The sequence below is a fragment of the Oncorhynchus clarkii genome, chromosome 1 (genome assembly GCF_045791955.1).
Source record: "Oncorhynchus clarkii lewisi isolate Uvic-CL-2024 chromosome 1, UVic_Ocla_1.0, whole genome shotgun sequence".
NCBI classification, from domain to species: domain Eukaryota; kingdom Metazoa; phylum Chordata; class Actinopteri; order Salmoniformes; family Salmonidae; genus Oncorhynchus; species Oncorhynchus clarkii.
Window position 1 is genome coordinate 53,855,745 of NC_092147.1, and position 22,550 is coordinate 53,878,294.

Sequence of the window (22,550 nt, forward strand, 5' to 3'; positions counted from 1 at the left end):
CCCACAATTGTGTTAAGTTGGCTGTCTGTCCTTTGGGTTGTGAACCATTTTTAATGCACACGAGAAACGGTTGAGTGTGAAAACCCCAGCAGCGTTGCAGTTCTTGACACAAACAGGTACGCCTGGTCACAAGTCATTTGAATCTTTTTTGTCTTGCCCATTCACTCTCTGAATGGCACACATGCACAATCCATGTCTCAATTGTCTCAAGGTCGAAAATGTGTCTTTAACCTGTCTCTTCCCCATCATCAACAATGATTGAAGTGGATTTAACATCAATGAGGATCATACCTTTCACCTGGATTCTCCTGGTCAGTCTATGTCATGGAAAGAGCAGGTGTTCATAATGTTTTGTACACTGTGTATCACTTTATCTGTTTGACAGTCATGGAATTTGGCACACTTGCTCAGGGGTGTGAGTCTAGTTAATCTGTAGATTAGAATGTGGTTATTTATTTTTTAAATTAGGAACAGCAAAGATTTTACACCCGTGTTATAGAATTTAGAACAGTCCTCGTTTTACCTTTCTGTATTGATGCTCATATTATTGAAATGGAATATTGGCCAATTTATGTATGTATGAATTTATCTCTAAGGATTATTCATATTTTTTTTTATGAATCAGGGCACCAGTCCATTATTGGACAAAATTGTAATCATTGATTTATCTGAAGGTATATCTGATGAGCACAATATCAGATTTGTGAATTTGTGCCGTTTTGTAGCGCTTCTTTTGTATCAGAGAAACACACAACAACAGGTAAAATGCAAAAGTAGAATAATAAAGAGTAAAAGGTATCAATGGTTACAGGATGAATGATGATAATGGCATATGACTAACAGGAGAAAATTATGAAGTCAATAGGTTGTTTACCAGGAAATTGCTGGAGGAGTATATTCTCAATTTGGATTGAGCATACTGCGAAAGGGTGTGGTCACGAATTGTGACTGGAGGAATCAACTTAAAAGGGACAAGAAGTGGTTCAGTTCTAATGTTAAAGTTTAGCAGTTACTTAATTTCACCCTTGTGTTGTCTTAAGGGTAAAAAATTACCCGCCACTACGTTTAACAGCAGAGGAAACCCCCTGTGCCCCCTGTGCACCACCAGGGTACAAAGATTGTCTTAGGGTAATTTTTGACCCGGCAGTTATAAAATAATTTACACACCACAAAAACCACGAAGACACACACACAAGAGAAATTGAGATTGTGTGCTACTCATCCCTCCGCGACCCACACATGACTCAAGTTCACAGACAAAATAAATACAAATTCTGACAAAAAAAATAAAGAATCTGACAAAATAAAAATTTATTGAAATTGTTTACAACTGGGGAATGAAGACAGGGGCAGTTCTCTCTTTGCTGACGCCAATGGTGCACGTTTCAGTGACCAATAGGTCGTCGACCAGATTTTTTTCAGATGTCCAGGAGGAACAAGAGAACAATGATTTAGAAAAGGAGGAAGTATCTGAAGAAGAAGATGGGGAAGAATATAACTTAGAGCACTATGCATAATGCATCATCTTCAGATGAAGAAGAAATCCCCCAAGCTGAAAGAGAGACATTTTTGTCAAAGAACAGCAAAATAACATGGTGCTTGTCACCATATGACAACCATGGCAGGATGGCAGCACAACATGTCATAAGGATGACCCCAGGGCACATGAGACATGCAGTTGCCCATGCCCAGGACATCGTCTCAACATTCTACATGTTCATCACACCAGCTATCGAAAAAATCATCCTGGAGATGACAAATTTGGAGGGTTTCCATAAATATGGAGATAACTGGAAAATAATGGAGGAGACTGTCCTGCGAGCCTACATAGGGCTGCTAATCTTAGCGGGTGTGTATAGTTCCCGAGCTGAGGCTACATGTGTTCTATGTGATGCAGAGACTGGAAGGGCGATTTTCCATGCCACGATGCCACTGAAAGTCTTTCACACTTTCTCAAGAATGCTACGATTTGAAAACCATGAGTCAAGACCAGCGGATGACTGTCCGCTAGCCCCTGGTCATCTTCCATAACATCATTGATATGTCCTCTTTACATGCCTTCGTGATATGGAACAAGATCAACCCTACCTGAATGCCTGATAAGCAGAACAAGAGGAGGGTGTTCCTGGAGCAGCTGGGAAAGGCACTTATAACCCCACACATTCAAAGAAGGGAATGCCTCCCCCGAACAGCAGCCTCTGCATCAATTGTGAAAGCTGTTCAGGGGGCTGAATCTTGTCCTGATCCACCTGAGGCTGCATCTGAGGCAGGCAAGAGGAGGAGATGCCAATTCTGCCCCCCAAAGAAGGGCTGTAAAACAAATACTGTGTGCTGCACATGTGAGAAATACATCTGCATCTGTCCATGCACACACACTTGCAAACTGTCCTACGTGTGCTTATTAGAGATGATTGATTTATGTTCTTAACGGTTTCTTTGTATCAATGATCTTATTTCATTCTGATTTATAGTTGTTGTTTATGCACCTTGTGGATGGGGGCAATGGTTCAAAAAATGGAAGAAGACTAGTATTTTGTAGTTGAATTCCTCAATATATACATATAAGTTTATATCACTATGTTGCCCAAAAAGTTCAAGACTTATTGTTTCCCTTCAATAAAACGCATTCAAAACTACTTTCTGCACATTTCTGCTACTTTCTTAGGCTATACAAGTGCTATCGCTTGCTAAAAAATGTATGTTTACACCTATGCAGTACCTTTAGCAACAATAATAATAATAATTCATTAGTAAAGAAAACCATTTTGACAGGTGTGTTGTAATAAACACGAGTGGTGTCCACTGATTAAATGCAGTCTTTCTGAGAAAACCTAGATGTTCACGAAGTTTGTGATGAATGACACGTTGTTTCTTCATGCAAAATAGATTTGGGGTTTAAGATTTTAGCTGTTTAGTGAAGGAAGGTCAGGCGGGTCAGAGTATACAGAATGTTAAGACTACACAAGTGTTATACCTAAAGAACTACACATTACACATCAATGCAATGCTGAGGAGAGAAAGGGTGATTTCCTGTATAGTTATGGTGTTCTTTGGTCAGATGACAGTGGTGAGTTGGCTTCACACAAGCTCGGAGATTGGAGTCCTGGGAGGTTGGAGACTCAGAGATGCGCGAGGAATGATAGAAGCGCTGATGCCGGGTAGAGGCCAACAAAGAGGTTTGGTGAGGATTGATAGATGCGCTGATGCCGTGTAGCGGCCAACGAAAAGGTTTGGTGAGGATTGATAGATGCGCTAATGCCGGGTAGAGGCCAACAAAGAGGTTTGGCGAGGATTGATAGATGCGCTGATGCCATGTAGAGGCCAACGAAGAGGTTTGGCGAGGAATGATAGCGTTCACTATCGTTGACTGAGATCATGACAGGATCAGTTAGATGCGAGCTGGTGATCTGGAATCCTTAGCTCGGCTTCAATTGAAAAATAACAATTTGCAAGAGTAAGTCCTTTGGTGCTTCGTCCAGAAGTCATCTCGACATTTACATGTGACAGCCAAGACATTCACTGGAACTGAGGTGTGAAATGTTCCTCATTCTTTTATTCCCTCCATTTGAGGTTAGTGTTCAAAATGTTCCACCAAACTATCTGACTCTGCCTATTGTTTCAAGCGTGAAAAGGGGGAGAGAGTCATCCAAGTCTCCCCTGACCTATCCTAGGGTTGGTATGTCCGTGGTATGGTAACTCCGCAGAGCCATCTAACAGGCAAAATGACAATATAGGAATAAGGTGGAATCCTATTACACCTATTACAAGCTCGACGAATGTGGCAGGGCTACACTCGTTTACGGATTACAAAGGTAGACCTAGCCATGATCTATCCAACGATGCCTCTCTACCAGATGAACTCAATGCATTTAATGCACGCTTTGACAATAACAATACCGAGCCATGCACAAGCGCCCCCACCATCTCAGAGGACTGGATCTCGCCCTCCAAGGCTGACGTGAATAAGGTTCTTAATATGCTCAACACTTACAAAGCCAGGGGGACCGACCGTATTCCAGGGTACATCTCAGTGCACACGCAGACCAGCTGGCAGGCATCTTCACGGTCATTTTCAACCTCACTTTGTCACAGTCTGTCTTCCCCACGTCTCAAGCTGACCACCATCATTCCTGTCCCCAAGAACTTGAACGCTACCTGCCACAATGACTACCGCCTTGTAGCACTAACATCGGAAATCATGAAGTGCTTTGAAAGGCTGGTCTGGCACACATCACCTCCATCCTCCCAGACACCCTAGTCCCACTCCAATTTGTATTCCGCCCCAACAGATCTACACCCCCATCCACATCGAGGTGGAGAGGGTCCAGAGCATCAAGTTCCTTTGTGTCCGAATCTCTGAGGACTTAACATGGTCCTCTCACAATAGAACTGTCATGAAGAAAATACAGCAACACCTCTTCTCCCTCAGGAGGTTGAAACGATTTTACAGCTGCACTGTTGAGAGCATCCAGACTGGTTGTCCAGACTGTTTGTACAGTCTGTTATGGCAACTGCACCACCCATGACCAGAAAGTCTGACACAGGGTGGTGTGGATGGCCCAGTGAGCTCCCAGCCATCCAGGATGTACATGCCAGGTGGTGTCTGAGAAAGGCTGTGAAAAGGTCCAATACTCCAGACACCTGAGACATGAACTTTTCTTCATGCTTCTGTCCAGCAGGAGCTATCAGTGCATCAAGGCTCAGACAAACAGACTTCTAAACAACTTCTATCCCCTTGCCATAAGACTTTTAAATGGCTAACAACTACTGCTCTCCCTCTCCCACAAAATATCCCCAATGTCACTGTGCCAATCCACAAGTCTCTACCCACACAGACCCAACCTATGCTGCTGCTAAAATGATTTTCTGCAAAGAAACCACAACTGACTAGGTATCCCCCTTTCCCTTTAAAGGACATCAATAAGAAGAAGTGACTTGCTTGGGCCAAAAAACACGAGCAATGGACATTAGACTGGTGGAAATCTGTCCTTTTGTCTGATTAGTCCAAATTTAAGATTTTTAGTTTCAACCGCCATTTCTTTATGAATAACACTTTTTTGGTTACTACATGATTCCATATGTGTTACTTTATGGTTTTGATGTATTCACTATTATTCTATATTGTAGAAAATAGTCAAAATAAAGAGAAATTCTTGAATGTTTAGGTGTGTCCAAACTTTTGACTGGTACTGTAAATACTACCATTAGTGTATTACCATAAGTATTACACTTTTCATCCCTGTTTACCTATTTATGTATATTTTACTACCAGTCCCTTTCAGCCATGTTTACCTATTCATGTATATTCTACTACCAGTCCCTTTCAGCCCTGTTTACCTATTTATGTATATCCTTCTACCAGTCACTTTTCAGCCCTGTTTACCTATTTATGTATATCCTACTACCAGTCCCTTTCAGCCCTGTTTACCTATTTATGTATATTCTACTACCAGTCCCTTTCAGCCCTGTTGACCTATTTATGTATATTCTACTACCAGTCCCTTTCAGCCCTGTTTACCTATTTATGTATATCCTACAACCAGTCACTTTTTATGTACAGTGCCTATGTACAGTGAGACTTGAAATTGAACTGAGGTGAATCCTGTTTCCATTGATCATCCTGAGATAAACACAACTTGATTGGAGTCCACCAGTGGTAAACTCAATTGATTGGACATGATTTGGAAAGGCATACACCTGTCTATATAAAGTCCCACAGTTGACAGTGCATGTCAGAGCAAAAACGAAGCCATGAGGTCGAAGGAATTGTCCGTAGAGCTCCGAGACAGGATTGTGTCGAGGCAGAGATCTGGGGATGGGTACCAAAACGTTTCTGCAGTATTGAAGGTCGCCAAGAACACAGTGGCCTCCATCATTTTGAAATGGAAGAAGTTTGGAAGACTCTTCCTAGAGCTGGCTGCCCAGCCAAACTGAGCAATAGGGGGAGAAGTCACTCTGACAGAGCTCCAGAGTTCCTCTGTGGAGATGGGAGAACCTTCCAGATGGACATCCATCTCTGCAGCACTCCACCAATCAGGCCTTTATGTAAAAGTGGCCAGACGGAAGCCACTCCTCAGTTAAAGGCACATGACAGTCCGCTTGGAGTGTGCCGAAAGGCACCTAAAGGACTCTCAGATTCTCTGGTCTGATGAAACTATTTGGCCTGAATTCCAAGCTTGAGGTCTGGAGGATGTAAATGTAATATTAAACTTAGAAACTTGAGACTATGATTCATTCATGTTTGTGTGCTGTTGGAACGGTGTTTTATGACATTTTGGTCCATTATTCATTGAGTAATCGAGAACCACTTTGGAAATAAGTGTTTTAATTAATACTTTGTTGTAATTTGCAAATACAATATTGTACATTCTATATATATTTTGCCCAACAAATAACATTCAATTATAATTGTCTTAGAAAAAGGCATCCCACCTTTGGTCAAGAGGAAGTATCTGGTTTTGGGCTTTATTGCCCTGTCGTATACTGGAGCAAAAAATGATTCCAGCTTGGGCTCTTCCGGTTTGTTTAGAACACATGAGATAGTAGGCTGATTGGGGTCATATCTTGGCCCTGCTGGTCCCCATTTCAAAAGGGACTTCTTCTGGTCAACTAGGGTTCCTGGTCTGAAGGGCCCGCTGTCCATTAAAAAGGGATTGTGTTGATGTGATGTGAGGTTCCATTCCTACATTATTGTTAATGACTTGATGAAACGTTCTTCTGTAAGTCACCCTTGCTAGAAAATAACACAAAGGGGGAAAATAAATACAATAAATATTCATATAGAACTAAAGTAGCCTCTTCATTTTTTTTTCTACCTTCGGAGATTGAACGAGTCTCCTACAAATGAACTATATCACTAAGGCCAAGGTACAATAGGTCCGTGATCAGGTCTACCACTGTTTTGTCATCGGCAAATTTAATGATGGTGTTGGAGTCGTGCCTGGCCGTGCAGTCGTGCGTGAACAGGGAGTACAGGAGGGGGCTGAGCACGCACCTCTGAGGGGCCCCTTTGTTGAGGATCAGCCTAGCTGATGTGTTGTTACCTACGCTTACCACCTGGGGGCTGCCCATCAGGAAGTCCAGGATCCAGATGCAGAGGGAGATGTTTAGTCCCAGGGTCATTAGCTTATTGTGAGTTTTGAAGGCATTCTCCGGTATTAGGTCTGTTTATGATAACAGTTGTTAGTGGGACTGACTGAGCTACTCTCCAGAGCTTTTTTACAGCTCTTTTGTGGAACTGATGCTGCCATACATTAGTTTAGCAGACGGTTTTATCTAAAGCCACATACAATAAGTGCAATTATCTGATGTAGGTATAACAACCATAAAATATGTAGTTACTGGAATAATGAACTTTGTCTATACTGTCAGATGTATTGATATGGTGTGTTACAGAGTTGACTGAGTATTTTCTCCCCTTCCCAGGCTTGCCTACCAGGGATGCCCAGCTGTTCAGAGTTCACTGCTCCCAGTGTGTACCATCCCTCTGAGTTCACTGACTGGAGACGCATCACTCTGCCCCTGCCTCATAGAGCATGGTGGGTAACACACATTCTTTCATCCATACAGGTTGGTATACCCATTGACAGAATGCTTTACGAAAGTCTGAGTTCAGCACATTCATCTCAACTCTGAATTGGGCCCACAGTGCACGTGCGCACACACACACACACACACACACAAACACACACACACACACACACACACACACACAATATGAACACTCAGATATTCACACACACCTCCCACTCCCCTCTCCCTGAGGAGACTCTGACCTACAACCAATATTCCTGTCTCCCTATCCCCACCCCATCCCTTCCTCCACCCTCCCCTCCCCAGCCCTATGGACTTAAATAAAGGTTTTCTGATCTCATCTCATTCATGAAGGATTCCTGGCTACCTCTGGGTCGATTTTGGGTCACTATTGCAGGGAACTAACCTGCTTTGACTGCTCTGACTGTAACAAATAAACCTAACTGGGCGTGTTGGCTCCACCATCCATCACCATCACACATGCAGGGCCATGCACTAAAATACACATTAGGGGTCTAGCTGGGGGTGCACTTTCAATTCACAGACATAATCCACTGGTACTCAGACACACATGCTTGTATATAGTTACACAAACAACAAAAACGATGATATAGTATGGATGGATCCTATATTGATCCGTGTCACCTCCCCAGTCTCATTAGTGTTCTGAAGTTTTATAAAATGTGGTGTTCAAGCATATTATTTCTCCATTTGTGTTTTAACAATCTGCCAATGCCCATTTCATCAACTCTGTTGGTATTCCTGCTCACCAAATGTATATCCTGGTCCTGACATTTGCTTATGAGCTTTGCTAACAATACATGCAGGATGGTTTGGTTCTCTTTGATGTGTCTGATTGTTGTCTGTGTGTGCAGGTCCAGTGCCACGCGGTTCCGTTGGATCCAGAACTACTATGGAGAGCAGGATGAATGGGCTCTGGACGACATCTACATCGGACAGCAGTGCCTTCAGATGTGCCACGGACACGGATGGTGCGACCACGGACACTGCAGGTCAGTGAGGGCCACTGTTGGGGAACTTTTTTTTTTTACGTTACAACATTACTTCCATTAAAAGTAACTTGTTAACTTACAGTGTTACTTAGCGAGGAAACTAACTCAATACATGACTTTTTACCTTGCCAGAAACAGAAAACCATCTGAAGATGCCTTGCGCGTGTTGATCATTCTAATACCCAGTAGAGGGCGCACAGGGTTGGGAGTTTACATGTAACCCGTTACATGTGATCTGATTACAAAAACTGTAGTTTGTTACGTTACCATAAAATACATTGTAATCAGATTACAGATAATTTAGAAAAACTACATGATTACTTCTAGGATTATGTAGAAAGGATGTTTGTGAAAAATATTTCTAACACCTTTCTGCTTTCTCAATGACATACAAATCAGCATCGAGAAAAGTTCAAATTTGTTCCACCTGAGTCAGAGACCACTATGATGACACACCACCAAATGTGTTTGATGGATCGCAGGAAAAGAGAAGGAATAGGCTTTTGTAGTCTACAGTCAAATGGTGCAACTGCTGTCTGATTCCAAAGATTAAACACTTGGAGGTAAGTAAGGATGACAGCAGTGGTGTAGTTTACGGGCAATACAGTTATCACAATGATGTGAATCACACTGCTGCTCTCTCACTTTGGCCTATTTGCGCCTTACGGATTGTAGTTGTCGTGGATGGCTGTTCACAAATGTATAGGTGTATTTTAACCAAATAATGGTTGAATTGAAGAAGTGTAAACTGCCTATCAATCATTGTTTTTGAGACCCATGGATGGACAGTGAAAAATGCTACAGCTGCTTAGTGCGGATCCCAGCCTATCCCTTACAAACATAGATTGCAGTTTGGAAACTGCAGTAAAAGTACAGTAACTGCAGTCGACTGTGGAATTTTGTATGCAGTAATTGCAGAATAACTGCATTGTACTGCAGTTGAACTGCAGTTATACTGCACTCTGACTGCTATATATTTTTTGTTACTCCCTCCTAAACTACTATCTGGTGTTGTGCTACACATCCAGTCAAAAACAATTTATAGAAGACCACGAGTGGGACTTATTGCGCAATCTAATTTGTGCTGATAAACAAAACAAATCCATAGGCCTAACGGACAAATGCTCAAACTTGTGCTCTTTTGATATACAGTACCAGTCAAAAGTTTGGAGACACCTACTCATTGTATGGTTTTTCTATATTTTACAATTTTCTACATTGTAGAATAATAGTGAAGACATCAAAACTATGAAATAACACCTATGGAATCATGTAGTAACCAAAAATGTGATAAGCAAATCTAAATCTATTTTATATTTGAGATTCTTCAAAGAAGCCACCCTTTGCCTCGATGACAGCTGTCGTGTCTTTACTATCATTAAAATGGACCAGTGGTACGTGGTGTAATCATGGTTAATGACTTCTAATAATTTTCCTCCTGAATGGAGGATTCTATTTATTAGTGACATGTGTGTTAACCATTGGAAGAGTGCACTGGAGATTCCCTTCCACGTGTTGCACTCTGAGTGAAACATATGTCGCTATTGTCAAGGGTAATTTGATTGGTTAGGTCTCTAACCTTCTTACTGATTGTAGCTAGACTGACTGTCGCTGTTATTGGTACTGGTGCTCAAAGGGACCAGTTATCCTACCAATTTATTCTGAAATATTATACTACCGGAACACATGATTGGAGCGTTTTACTAGTTGTATTGGAGTTGAACCTACACATGGCAAGTAATGATTATTGTTGCTATTTGTTTTGGAGGTGGACAAGTCCACTGGACTTCCTTTACGACCAGTGTGGTACACCTCAGTACTATCTTAGATGTATTCTAAGATAATCCCTGTCTAGGGGCCTGTCTGCTCCTCACTGTTCTCGTAGGGGAGTTTACAACTAGATTTGATTTATGGTCTGGGGGCCTCGAACGGTGTTGTCCGTAGTCTCGACCCCACCACCGGCCTCGATGAGGCTCATCATGGGTCTGGGCTACTAATCCCCCCCTTTGTGTCTCCGGACCCCCCCACCAGCGGGTGGTGTTGGTGTCTGAGGTGCAAATGAAAAGTTCGGACCCTATCTACGAGTTTTCAGCGACCACGTTTTGAGAATGGCTGTAACCTTTCAACCAAATCTCCTGGTGTTTGTGCTTCAAAACGCTCAAGAGGCATGTCAGTCACCACCGCATCCGTGTGTGGCAACCTCTTCAGTACCTGCGAACTGAGACGAGGATATGTGTCTGTGATATCGCAAAGTGTTTCACCAGTGGGAGTCATCATTAGTGTCATTGTAAGGGGTGACCGTCCCCAACAAAGTGGAAGGTGTATCATCCGAAGCAGAGTATACTCTGCTCCTCACTGTTTTTCTTGCTGAGACGGCCGCAGTGCTTGCGGAGGTGTTCTAAGGGCAAGAGGAGTTCATCACAACTATCGTATTGCACGACTGCAAGGAGGAGGGAAGTTGCTTATTCACAGAGACAGCTGTCTTGAAATCATGAAAAGAATGGTCAATCAGGTTGGCTGATGGAATGTGTCGAGATATCGTAATATCTCCTTGGATCGGATTCTACCCCAAGAGGTTTTGAAACATATTTTTTCCCAAGGGGTGCTATCGACAGATACCCCTCTTGAATGACTGCGTTGCAGCTAGCGTTAGGGAAGACAGTGTGGTCAGTGGAGAAGGCACGGTGGCCTGTGACCATACCTGGTTGGTTTTCCAATCCATCAATGGCAGTAACCCATCAAGTCTGCTCCAAGTAGCAGGGTTACAGTTTCGAGGCTTGTAACATACACAGCGTGAATGAGTGATACGTCCTTGAAGTGTAGTTTCAGCATGACTCTCAATGTGAGAGGCGAGGTAGTCTGAGTGACCCCTCAAAGTGTAGTGTCGCATCATTCCACTTTTAACCAACGTTTAGTTGGCTTCAAAGCCTTTTTGAGATCAACAAACCATGTTTGAGAGATGAATGATATTGTCGCACCCGAATCAATTAGTGCATGACAAGTTAAGCAGTCCTCCAGGACTGTTCCCAGGTATGGCCGTTTAGATTCATGGTTAGTGGACATATTCCCCACAAAGTGGAGTGTTCGCTCGCAACGACGTGATATGCCCTTTCTGTTCAAGGTGGAAGCAGATTGACTTTTCTGATTTTGAGTGGGCTTGGCTTTAACGAAGCGATTGACCTTTTTCTTCGCCACCTTTGTATCAGTCTATAGACAAAGCCTGGGGGCTTATTTCTTGATCAAGCGGGCCCTGGATAGGGTCTTGAATGAGAGCGGGAGAAATTAGAACTTTAACGTTCTTGCTATGGGTGTTAATTCCTGCGGACCTGATGTCCGTTAATTCCCTGTCTAGTCCTTGTGACTTTTCTCAAATTGTTCTTGCTTTAGTTCTTCCCGTAGTGGAACTTCTGGAGAATATTGGTCTACGTTTTGAACGTCCTTCACCCCTTTGTTACCCTTGTGCTCTGACACTTTGTGTGGGTTGGGTGCAGGAACGTAGCGAACAGGTCGATTGTAGCGGTAGTCATGTTGATGGCGTCGTACTTTACAGTTATTTCGACCGCGGAGGTTATTGGAATCATGGTTTCATGGTAGAAACTGTTGTTGTGCGTCATCTCTCAACGCTCCAATACCTGATAATGCACCCTCTAACTGGAGTGAGTACTCCTGGTCAAACTTCAAATCCAAGTGGTCAGGGCTCTTAGTGTTGTGAGCTTTTGATGCCTCAAAAGCTGTGCTTGCAAGCTCTCTGAGTTGTAACTTAGGCAAGCCAACGTGGGCAGCAGGGCCCAAGTAGGTAATGAAGGCAGGATACATGTTCGACAGGAACATTTGTTTAAAATGTAACAGGTCCTCCATGCCTGTTTCAGTGAGTAGGCCAAAGTAAGCTGAACAAAGCCTATGATAGTAAGCTCGTGGGTGTTCGTTCCGAGCTTGTTTGACGGTGTTAGCCAGTGAGCTATCGTGTTTGCGAGTCGCGGAACCACTGAATTCTAATTTCAAAGCTGTGGCAAGTTTAGCGTAGTCATTTAGCGCGTGTTGCTGTTGTAGACGAATGAACCTTGTCACGTGTCTATTCGACGTTTGCTTCAACAGGTAAACCCTATCAGAAACCGTAGCATTCGGGTAGCCATCCAACGCATCCTCTATGTCAGCTTGGAACGTCTCAGTATCGTTTGGCTGACCTGGAACGGGGTCAAAGGTGAGGAAATTCTTGATGAGTTTGTCAAGGTATTCCGCGCAAAGCGTGCAGAGAGGGTTGGCTTCATCCTGTGGAGAGAATGGGGCCGAAAGGCCAAGAGGAGAAGCCAAGCCTTGTTGTTGTTGTTGGCCAAGAGGTGCAATATTACTCAGTGCCGAATGGCCAAGAGGAGAAGACTGAGGGACACATGAGGGAGGCAAGCTCTGAAACCTATCGTCTTTACTCCTGTGAGTACAGGGCTCCGGTTGCTTGCATCATATTTAGTTTTGGATAAATCAAGTTGTTCCTGTAGCATACGATTTTGTTCCTGTAGAAGACAATTTTGTTGAAGAACTTGTGCTTGTTCATCGTCCCATGTTTTTGCAATTACATTTAATTGTTCAGTTTTCAAGAGCAGTTCCATATCTAGCAGAATTGTTTCCCTTTTTTGCATTTGTCATTGGTTTTCCAGTTCTCTCCACCTGTCCCTTTATGTCTCCCATTACCTGCTCGTGCTTCAGCTGTGCACTGCGGTATTGGACAGATGCCAATCTCAGATGGCAAGACATCAGGGCTAGACTGGAGAGAACCTTTACGAGGTCTGCGCCCGATGGTTGATTTTGGAAAGCGTTGTTGTCTGCTTTTCCACTAATGGCATAATTAGGGTTGGTATCGCTGCTGAGGTCAAAGATCAATCCATTTGCAGGTGGAGGTTCACTAATTAGCGAGCGAGTGGGGACTACCCCCTCTGATAGCTTGCACATTATTAGAACATTTTGAAAGGAATTTATTTTTTCCTAATTTTCCAAAGTTTGGTTTTGGAATATATTGGGAACTGCAAAGACTATTTTAACCTATTTATCGACGGTAATGAACCATCAGTACTGGACAGTTCTGTGGAAGTTGGACGTGAATGAATTTGCAAAAGCAAATTGAATTAATCAATGATAATGATTAATCATACCTGGACATCTTGCCCATCTTTATGGCTATCTGGGAATTAAACTTTACATTAACCTGGGAAGTTGGTTCTTCTAGGTTACTATTGCAAAGCTTAAAGTGTCTCATTTAACTGGAAGAACCTAGAAATGTATGTTCGACAGTTTAAATAAATAAATTGAATGAGACGATAATACCCAAGCAATTGAGATTGCTGGATTATCATAAAGGTAATGTTAGGTACATTTACCACTATGGCACACTTTCCCCTCAGGCCGAAGCCATATGGGATTCCCACTAGAGGCGGGACTGATTGATTGTGCTTTGCAGAAGCAGATGTTACTGATTGATCAAATTTAATGAATAATCAAATCTGAATAGGCTATCTGGGAATTAAACTTTAAATTAACCTGGGAGGTTGGTTCATCTAGGTTACTATTGCAAAGCTTAAGGTGTCTCATTTAATTGGAATAACCTAGAAAGGTATGTCCAACAATTTAAATAAATAAATTGAATGAGACCCAAGCAATTGAGATTGCTGGATTATTTTTACGTGATCCACGTTTGGATTTCCAACACTTGCGATTCTTTACCACCAGTGATGCAGAATGCTGAAATCAAACGGAAGTACAAAGGGTGGGACTTCCGAGGCGGAGGAATTTAAACAGCACACAGGAAGTGAAAAATGTTCCCTCTGTTAGCTTAGCCTCTCGTGCCAGCTAAATCACATTCTACGCACCAAATAGGGTCCCTTTTACCATGGAAAGGGTGGGTTTACTAGTGGCGTCTCACATTAAACCATTCGGCATACTTTGCTAGCTTTATGTTGACCGGAGCCACACGGTACATAATACGAATATGCCTGTAGTCAGTCCACACTGGTTTAGTGCGGTAGGCGGACAGAAATACTTTGGCTCAAACTCTGAAGATCTATCCTCTAATTCCGAACCTTACTGGCTCTATTAATTAATATTGACTGACAGAAGTAGTACCGTTTTGCCTAACGGACTAAATCTGGAATTTATCACTCATTGCTCTGATGCTAAAGACCACTACTGGAGGCGCTCTGTAGCCTCTTCAAATGGGAACACACACACAACCAATTTGAATGTATACAAAGCAGTCTGTTTGTACAATCCTGTTTGCACAATTGATATATAGAATTCCACAGCAAAGTCTAATTCAATCTTAGATTCCTAACAGGGGGCGTCATAAATGTTGTGTCTTTACTATCATTAAATTGTAGACTTAGTTTTATCAAAGATTCTCTGTAATTAGTATTACCGATCAACTTATTAATCATGTAACTGTAATTAACTAGGAAGTCGGGGCACGGCAAAGAAAAATATTCAGATTACAAGGTTATAATTTCCTAATATTTTCATATCTGATCCATATTCTTCTGATTAATTAATTATTTACTTTACCTCACGTTAGTCTCATTCCAAACGTCGTAAATTGTTGGTTATCAGCCTCCCGACTGGCGCAGTGGTTAAGGGCGCTGTACTGCAGTGCCAGCTGTGCCACCAGAGACTCTGGGTTCGCGCCCAGGCTCTGTCGTAACCAGCCGTGATCGGGAGGTCCGTGGGGCGATGCACAATTGGCCTAGCGTCGTCCGGGTTAGGGAGGGATCGGCCGGTAGGGATATCCTTGTCTCATCGCACTCCTATGGCGGGCTGGGCGCAGTGCGTGCTAACCAAGGTTGCCAGGTGCACAGTGTTTCCTCTGACACATTGGTGCGGCTGGCTTCCGGGTTGGATGCGCGCTGTGTTAAGAAGCAGTGCGGCTTGGTTGGGTTGTATATCGCATGACTTTCAACCTTCGTCTCTCCTGAGCCCATACGGGAGTTGTAGCGATAAGACAAGATAGTATTATAACAATTGAAATGCTAATCCTATGCACATGAACGCTCACTCATTCGGGAACAATTGCAATCAGTGTGTCGTCTTGATCGCTGGTGAAAAGTTTGTTTCTGTTGGAGAGTTTCATCCTCTCTCTCTCTCTCTCTCTCTCTCTCTCTCTCTCTCTCTCTCTCTGTCTTGGTTAGAGGGGATAGTTCAGAGTGACATGCATTCATTTCTTATAGAATGGATGTTTCGGTGGTTGTCGTTTTTCGCGTTCAATGATACCGAATTCCTAGCTGCAGACTAGTAATTAATATCAAAGACTTGTTCTTATTCTGTTGGTATCGATAGTCTAAGAGTTTAACCACGTCGTATGGTTAAAAGATTTGTCCTCTCCTAATGGAGAAAAACATGGTCTGGTGATAATTTCTCAAAGTTGGGTTTTATTCGGAATTGCAGAAAAGGGGCTGTCCCAGGATGCCTGATCCTAACTGGGCTCAAGGGCGGTCCTCTGATTTAGTTCAAATCAAAAGGAAATTGTATTTTCCTTCATTAAACAGTCCAAAATCATATTACACAATTTTACAAACAGTATCATACTCACTCATTCATCTTATACAACAATTAGATGTAAACCTCATATCTGAGGCTATTATATAAACAGCGTTATGGTAATGTGGCCACACCGTCTCCCATGAGCTTCCCCAAGTTGTAACAAACAGACCAGTTCGTAGCTGGATTCTTCACCGATCTTTTATACTTTCTCCGGAACATGAAATTTGTTCGTACCTCAAGTTCTGTGAGGAGAAAGAAATTCCTTTGTGCTCTATGAAAATTTACTCTGCCTCTTATACTGTGTGGCCATGTGGCAGGGTCTACTCAGGAATTTACGACCTCTCTCTGACCACAGCAGCCTAGTTGAAGGAGGCAAGGGGGAGGCAGGGAGAGGGGGATGGGGCTTGCTATACCCAAAGAGGGCAACGTCATGAAACAGCTTTGCACACTCTTGGCATTCTCTCAACCAGCTTCATGAGGTAGTCACTGGAATGCATTTCAATTAACATGTGTGCTTTGTTAATTAAAAGTTAGTTTGTGTAATTTCTTTCCTTCTTAATGCATTTCCAATCAGTTGTGACAAGGTAGAGGTGGTATACAGAAGATAGCCTTATTTGGTAAAATACCAAGTCCATATTTTGGCAAGAACAGCTCAAATAAGCAAAGAGAAACGACAATCCATCATTCATTTCAGACATGAAGGTTAGTCACTGTGGAACATTTCAAGTGCAGTCAGAAAAACCATCAAGCGAGGACCGCCACAGGAAAGGAAGACCCAGAGTTACCTCTGCTGCAGAGAACAATTCATTTTTCACATGCAAATAGCACTTTTCAGTACTGCCAAAGGCATGCCATTCCACGAGAGCATTGTTTATTTTTCATTATTTGAAGCAATGGGCCCAATCATTCCTACATGACAACAAAAACATAAACAACAGAGTGGGCTTTTGTTTTCAGGGTTATGTTCGGTAAAAAATGGACTAATCCATATTCTTTAAGATCAAGGGATATTTCATTCATTGGAACGATTGGAAATCTGACAGTCTATAGCCTAATTGTGTTATTAACTGTATTGAAGTAGAAATCAATAGGTTACAAGCCTACATAACCCATAAATTGAAAAGCATCACCCATTTATAGCCAGCTATATAAACTCTAACTCTGATCTATCCTCCAATAGATGTTGTTCAAATGGCAATATTCCTTTTTGTCGTCTTCTAATGCTTCATAATGGGAAGTTATGTTACTGATAGAATTTTGGGCAGGTAACGAGAAACTGTAACAGCAATAGCCCTTTTCAAAAGGAAAATGTATGCACATTACAACATGCGTGACTCAAAGTCAAAATAAAACCTCTCACCTTCATTTGCATCTTGGTTATTTATTTCACTTGCATTCCTCCAAAGTAGAAATTATGCCGCAGGAAAATAAAAAATCTCTCAAAACCTCTGTCTGGGAGCTGGTTACTCTTTGGAGTTACTCCAAAGAAGAAAGTATCTTCACAGGCTCACTCATGGGCGTAACTACATGAGGACACTGAGGTCCGGACTACTGACATTGTTTCTAATTAAAAATATAAAAATAAAAAAAATATATATTTTGTACACAATCAAGTAAATAAATTATGGGTCAAGATCTTAATATTGCTCTCAGTGTTGATCAAAGCTCAGAACGCTTATATTCTGTATGTTCATGAAATGCCGGACAAAAGGCAATTTTAAAACTGTCCCGCGACTACTGACGTGTCTACAGACATCCCCCAAACAAACAAAAACCGCATAATGAGTGCACTGCTAAATAGTCGCTTATAGATTTGTCAGTCAGTCAATGAATGCATGCAGAAGGAGACAGAGGAGAGAGAGCGAGAACGGAAGCAAGAGGTTAGTACAGTGGTTCCCAAACCAGTGGTTCCCAAACCAAACCTATCTTCCCTACAGACCTACATTAAAATGCATAACAAATGCAAACAATACAGTTGTAAAATGTGATACGTTTTTGTTCATATCGGTGGTTGTTTGTCTTATCTCCATCGCCCACTGGAGTAGTTTACCCATTACCCACCTTTTTGTTACCACTACTTCACTTATATTAATACAGAATCGCAAGTAATATTCTAATAATTCGTAGACAATGTGATAAAAATATCACCTGTGTGCTCCATTGATGTCTGTTTGTGTGGAGCTTGATTAGTAATGCCTAGGAATACAAATGTCAACGCTTTGTAATCTGGGAAAAGAGATATGTATGTTGAGTTAATGATATATGCAATTCAACGATACAACTGAATGAACAGTCAGTCGCTGGTGCTACATGTCAGTGTGAATAATTTCTCATTTTTCCCCCCTTTCAGGGTTGTAACATTGCAATTGTATAGCAAATAGGCTATGTGTTTGTAGCTCGACTGAGGTGATAATGGCTTTGTCATTTTTGCTTGTTTTTGCTGTTCTTGAAATAGCATTCAAAAAAGAATGATTGTATAGAAATGCAGTAATGAGCTTGGGGAAACCCTTTATAACCCTTTATCATTTCTTATAATCTACTCTCCCCAGGTGTGATCCAGGTTTCTCAGGTCTAGACTGCCAGGCATCCTCTCCTCTTTCTTCCAGCATCCTGTCAGACTTTGAGTCCCAGGATGGTCTGCTGGCCGTGTGGCAGGAAGTGATTGGTGGAGAGGTGGTAACACCTGACATGGGCTGTGGGGTGGTCTCCTCTGGGTCCTCGCTCTACTTCAGCAAGGTAGGATGACACACACACACACACACACACACACACACACACACACACACACACACACACACACACACACACACACACACACACACACACACACACACACACACACACACACACATTTACACAAAGTGACATCATACCCGGTAGGTAAATCTGGTTGCAATGTTGTTATTATGATGTCTTTTATAGCATCATGGGCAGGTTGTATACTGGTTGTATAAGAAAGTTAGCAACCAGGCAAAGATAACAACCATTAAACAACATTATTATTATGATGTGTGTGTGTGTAACAGGCCGGATTGAGGCAGCTGGTGAGCTATGACCTGGACACAGAGTGGGCAGAGTTTGTGCAGTTCTACCTGCGTGTGGGCGGAGACTGGGTACAATGTAACATGGCAGACAGCAGGGAGGAAGGAGTGCTGCTGCAGTACAGTAACGATGGAGGAATCAGCTGGGGCCTCATCGCTGAGATGTACTTCACCGACTTCACCAAGCCACGGTAAGGAGAGAAAGGGGATAGAGGAGAGAGGGAGGGAGGGGAGCCGAGAGGTGCTGCAGTACAGTAATGACGGAGGAATCAGCTGGGGACTCAACGCTGAGACTTCACAGTCTTCCCCAAGCCACGGTGAAGAGGAGGGACTGGTTCCTCTCAAGTGTTCTTCCTTTGAGGCTACTATGCTTTTGCGTGCTATTGGGGGTCTAGGCCATGCAGATTAATGTAAGTCACATTGTGACTGGTGATGTAAAAAGGGCCTTATAAATGTGATTGACTGACTGTCTGTCTGTCTGTCTGACCAGCATACTGACTGACTGACTGTCTGACTGATCTCTCCTCCCTAGGTTTGTCCACTATGAGTTGCCACAGGCCTCTAAAACCCCATGTACCCGGTTCAGATGGTGGCAGCCCCTTCACTCTGGGGACGGCTACGACCAGTGGGCCATTGATGATGTCATCATCTTGTCAGAGAGAGAGAAACACATCATCCCTATGGCCAACCCCACTATGCCACAGGTAAGTCTCTCATTGGCTGACGACCCCACGCTGCCACAGGTAAGTATTTCATTAGTTGAAAATAACTGACAATCCCATTGGCTAACACTGAGACAGATGATAACAAAGGCCTTCTATACTTTGTGGCAATCTATCTGATTCTGGGATTTAGTGGTCAATATATAATATACAATACAAGGAAATATAAACATTTGAAATTGTGTATAAGACATGCCTGAATGTCTGAGCTCACTATGATGCCGAACGTCAGCTATTTGTCTTCTGTTGCAACTTATTGGCTGCAATGCACCATCCTTAACATCTGCTATCTCCCTGTTTGTAGAACTTCTATGAGAAGCCGGCGTTTGACTACCCTCTGAACCAGATGAGTGTGTGGCTCATGCTGGGCAATGAAGGTATGGAAAAGGAGAGGAACGGCAGCTTCTGTGCTCCCACCCCCTCTGCCATGGTGTTCGGGCGATCTGACGGAGACAGGGTGGCAGTGACCAGAGACCTGGTCCTAAGACCAGGGTACACACTGCAGTTTAAGGTATGTGTACAGTCTCTCTCGCTCTCTCGCTCTCATTCTTTTTCTCTTCCTCTCCTCTCTCCCTCTCTCTTGCACTCTTCTCTCTCCCTCCTTCTGTCTTTCTCTCAGGAATTTTTAAGTTGAACTTCTAACACTTTTACAGGTTTGTACATAAGGCAATTACTTTTTAAATGTATTTTATGTGTTTGTGTAATGTTTATTACGGACCCCAAAAAGTGGATCTAAAATAAAATGCCCCTCTCAATTCAGTTCAAAGGGTCTTTATTGAATCGGAAACATATGTTTACATTGCCAAAGCAAGTGAAAAACAATTAACAAGTGAAATAAGCAATCAGGAATTAACAGTAAACATTACACACACTCTCTCTTTCTGTCTGGCTTTCTCTCCCTGTCTGTCCCCCTCCCCATCACCCCCCCCCCCCCCCCCCCCCCCCCCCCCCCCCTCCCCTTCTTCTTCAGTTGAACATCGGCTGCGAGTCTCAGTTCAGTGCATCGGCCTCAGTCCTGCTGCAGTACTCCCATGATGCTGGCCGTACCTGGGCGCTGGTGAAGGAGGGCTGTTACCTAGGCTCCTCTGGGGCGGGTGGCTGTGAGGGCAGTGGGCGGGAGCTCAGGGAACCCACTGTCTATGCCACGGGAGACTACGAAAGCTGGACCAGGGTTACCATTGTCATTCCGCGTAACGTGGCTGCCAGGTAGGGGAATATTATGGGGTGGGGTCTTAGACACTGAGATCAATAACAAAGACACAATTACATGTACGAAAGACTGTGGGATGGTATAGGTTCATGTTCAGTTCATTCAATATCGGTCATTCAAGCTGGATTTGATTTAGTAATCAAACTTATGAAGACTGACAGACTTTCAGTGGTAGAACTAGGTATATTGTATTTCTTGTTGAAATTGCCCTGGTTTTGGCGGGGATGGCAACCCAAATGGGGATGCCATCCCTGTCACTTCGACACGGCTTCAGGTGTATTACTGAAGCTTCTGTCACTGTGGAGGAGTTTCTGGTCGCCGTAGGAGAGAAGGTAGGCTATGAAAATGTTGCTTATTCGTCACGGATGAATAAAACTGTGATGTTTTTTCTTAAAGAAGAGCATCTTGTTGATTATATGTTTGAGCATGGTGTCCTTCTTAAAGGTATGTTTATTCAAGTTACAGTGGTTGCTCATCTAAAAATGTTGTGATCATGCTGCGGAACTTAGAGTAGTATTGTGGTTTAGTACGGTACCCTGCGTCACTACTTCATTGCTCCAGACCAGCGCAAGGGGGAGTTAGAGAACTGATTATGCTTTTGGGTCCCAAGGTGCTACTGTGTCTTTTACTGACAATGAATGGGTGACATAAACCAAATAGAAACTGATAATGGTGCACAACTTCAGTATTTCTTACTAAAACTGTTGTTACCCTAAGCGTTTTATTCTAAGAGAAACTTAGACTACAATTAGGTGTGGAAATGTTAGGATTATTTTTCTCTTACTGCAGCACTGTAGCCTACTCCCAACCCGTAACATTGTATAGTGCCTGAGTGGTGCAGTGGTCTAAGACAATGTGTCTCAGTGCAATCTACATTGCTATAGATGCTGGTTCAATACCTGTGCTAGCTGTGACCGGGAGACCCGTAAGGCTTTTGGTTTCTCTCCCTCACCCCATGTTCAAGAAATGCCCTTTTTCTCGATCACTTTACATAATTTGAAAACCTAATAATCTAAAAAATATTGTTATTAAACAAAGCGATTATTATTATTAATTCATTTAGAATTATATAAAGCCCCTTAGATATTCTTACAGATATATTATTAATCCTGTTTGTCACAAGCGTAGCAGGCTGTGAATTCTGCAAACAAGGTTTCTAGGATGGGCCATTTGCAGGACAATACAGTATATATTGGTCATATTGGTCATGGCTCCCGAGTGGTGCACAATGGGATATCCTTGCAGTTCTTCAGCTGAGATAGCGGTGGGCGCACGAAGTTCAAGGCACGAGGGAAGGGGGCACGGGGCACGGGACAGGCCACAGAGCAGCGCACAGAAGATGGACCTAGCCCATGGGGAAGGAAGGGGGATAGGGGGGTCTTACCGAGCCTTTCCATAAGTCCACACAAGTTTCTTCAACTGTCTTTTGACTGTGATTAGAGCGATGTTGATGTTGTGCCGTGATGCCAGCAGATTACAGATGGCCTTTGCTGAACGCTCATCTTCTTCATTC

The 22,550-nt window shown here is 42.9% G+C and overlaps 1 protein-coding gene across 1 annotated transcript in view; it reads left to right on the plus strand.

Moving 5' to 3' along the window:
- The window catches only part of LOC139408865 (reelin-like), a 280,233-nt gene that overhangs the window by 190,057 nt on the left and 67,626 nt on the right, over positions 1 to 22,550 (plus strand). The window contains exons 23-29 of the mRNA XM_071153271.1: positions 7,426 to 7,538; positions 8,409 to 8,546; positions 18,614 to 18,800; positions 19,091 to 19,296; positions 19,638 to 19,809; positions 20,132 to 20,338; positions 20,798 to 21,033. Of these exons, the coding sequence (XP_071009372.1) occupies positions 7,426 to 7,538; positions 8,409 to 8,546; positions 18,614 to 18,800; positions 19,091 to 19,296; positions 19,638 to 19,809; positions 20,132 to 20,338; positions 20,798 to 21,033 (1,259 nt within the window). The remainder of the gene's footprint in view (positions 1 to 7,425; positions 7,539 to 8,408; positions 8,547 to 18,613; positions 18,801 to 19,090; positions 19,297 to 19,637; positions 19,810 to 20,131; positions 20,339 to 20,797; positions 21,034 to 22,550) is intronic.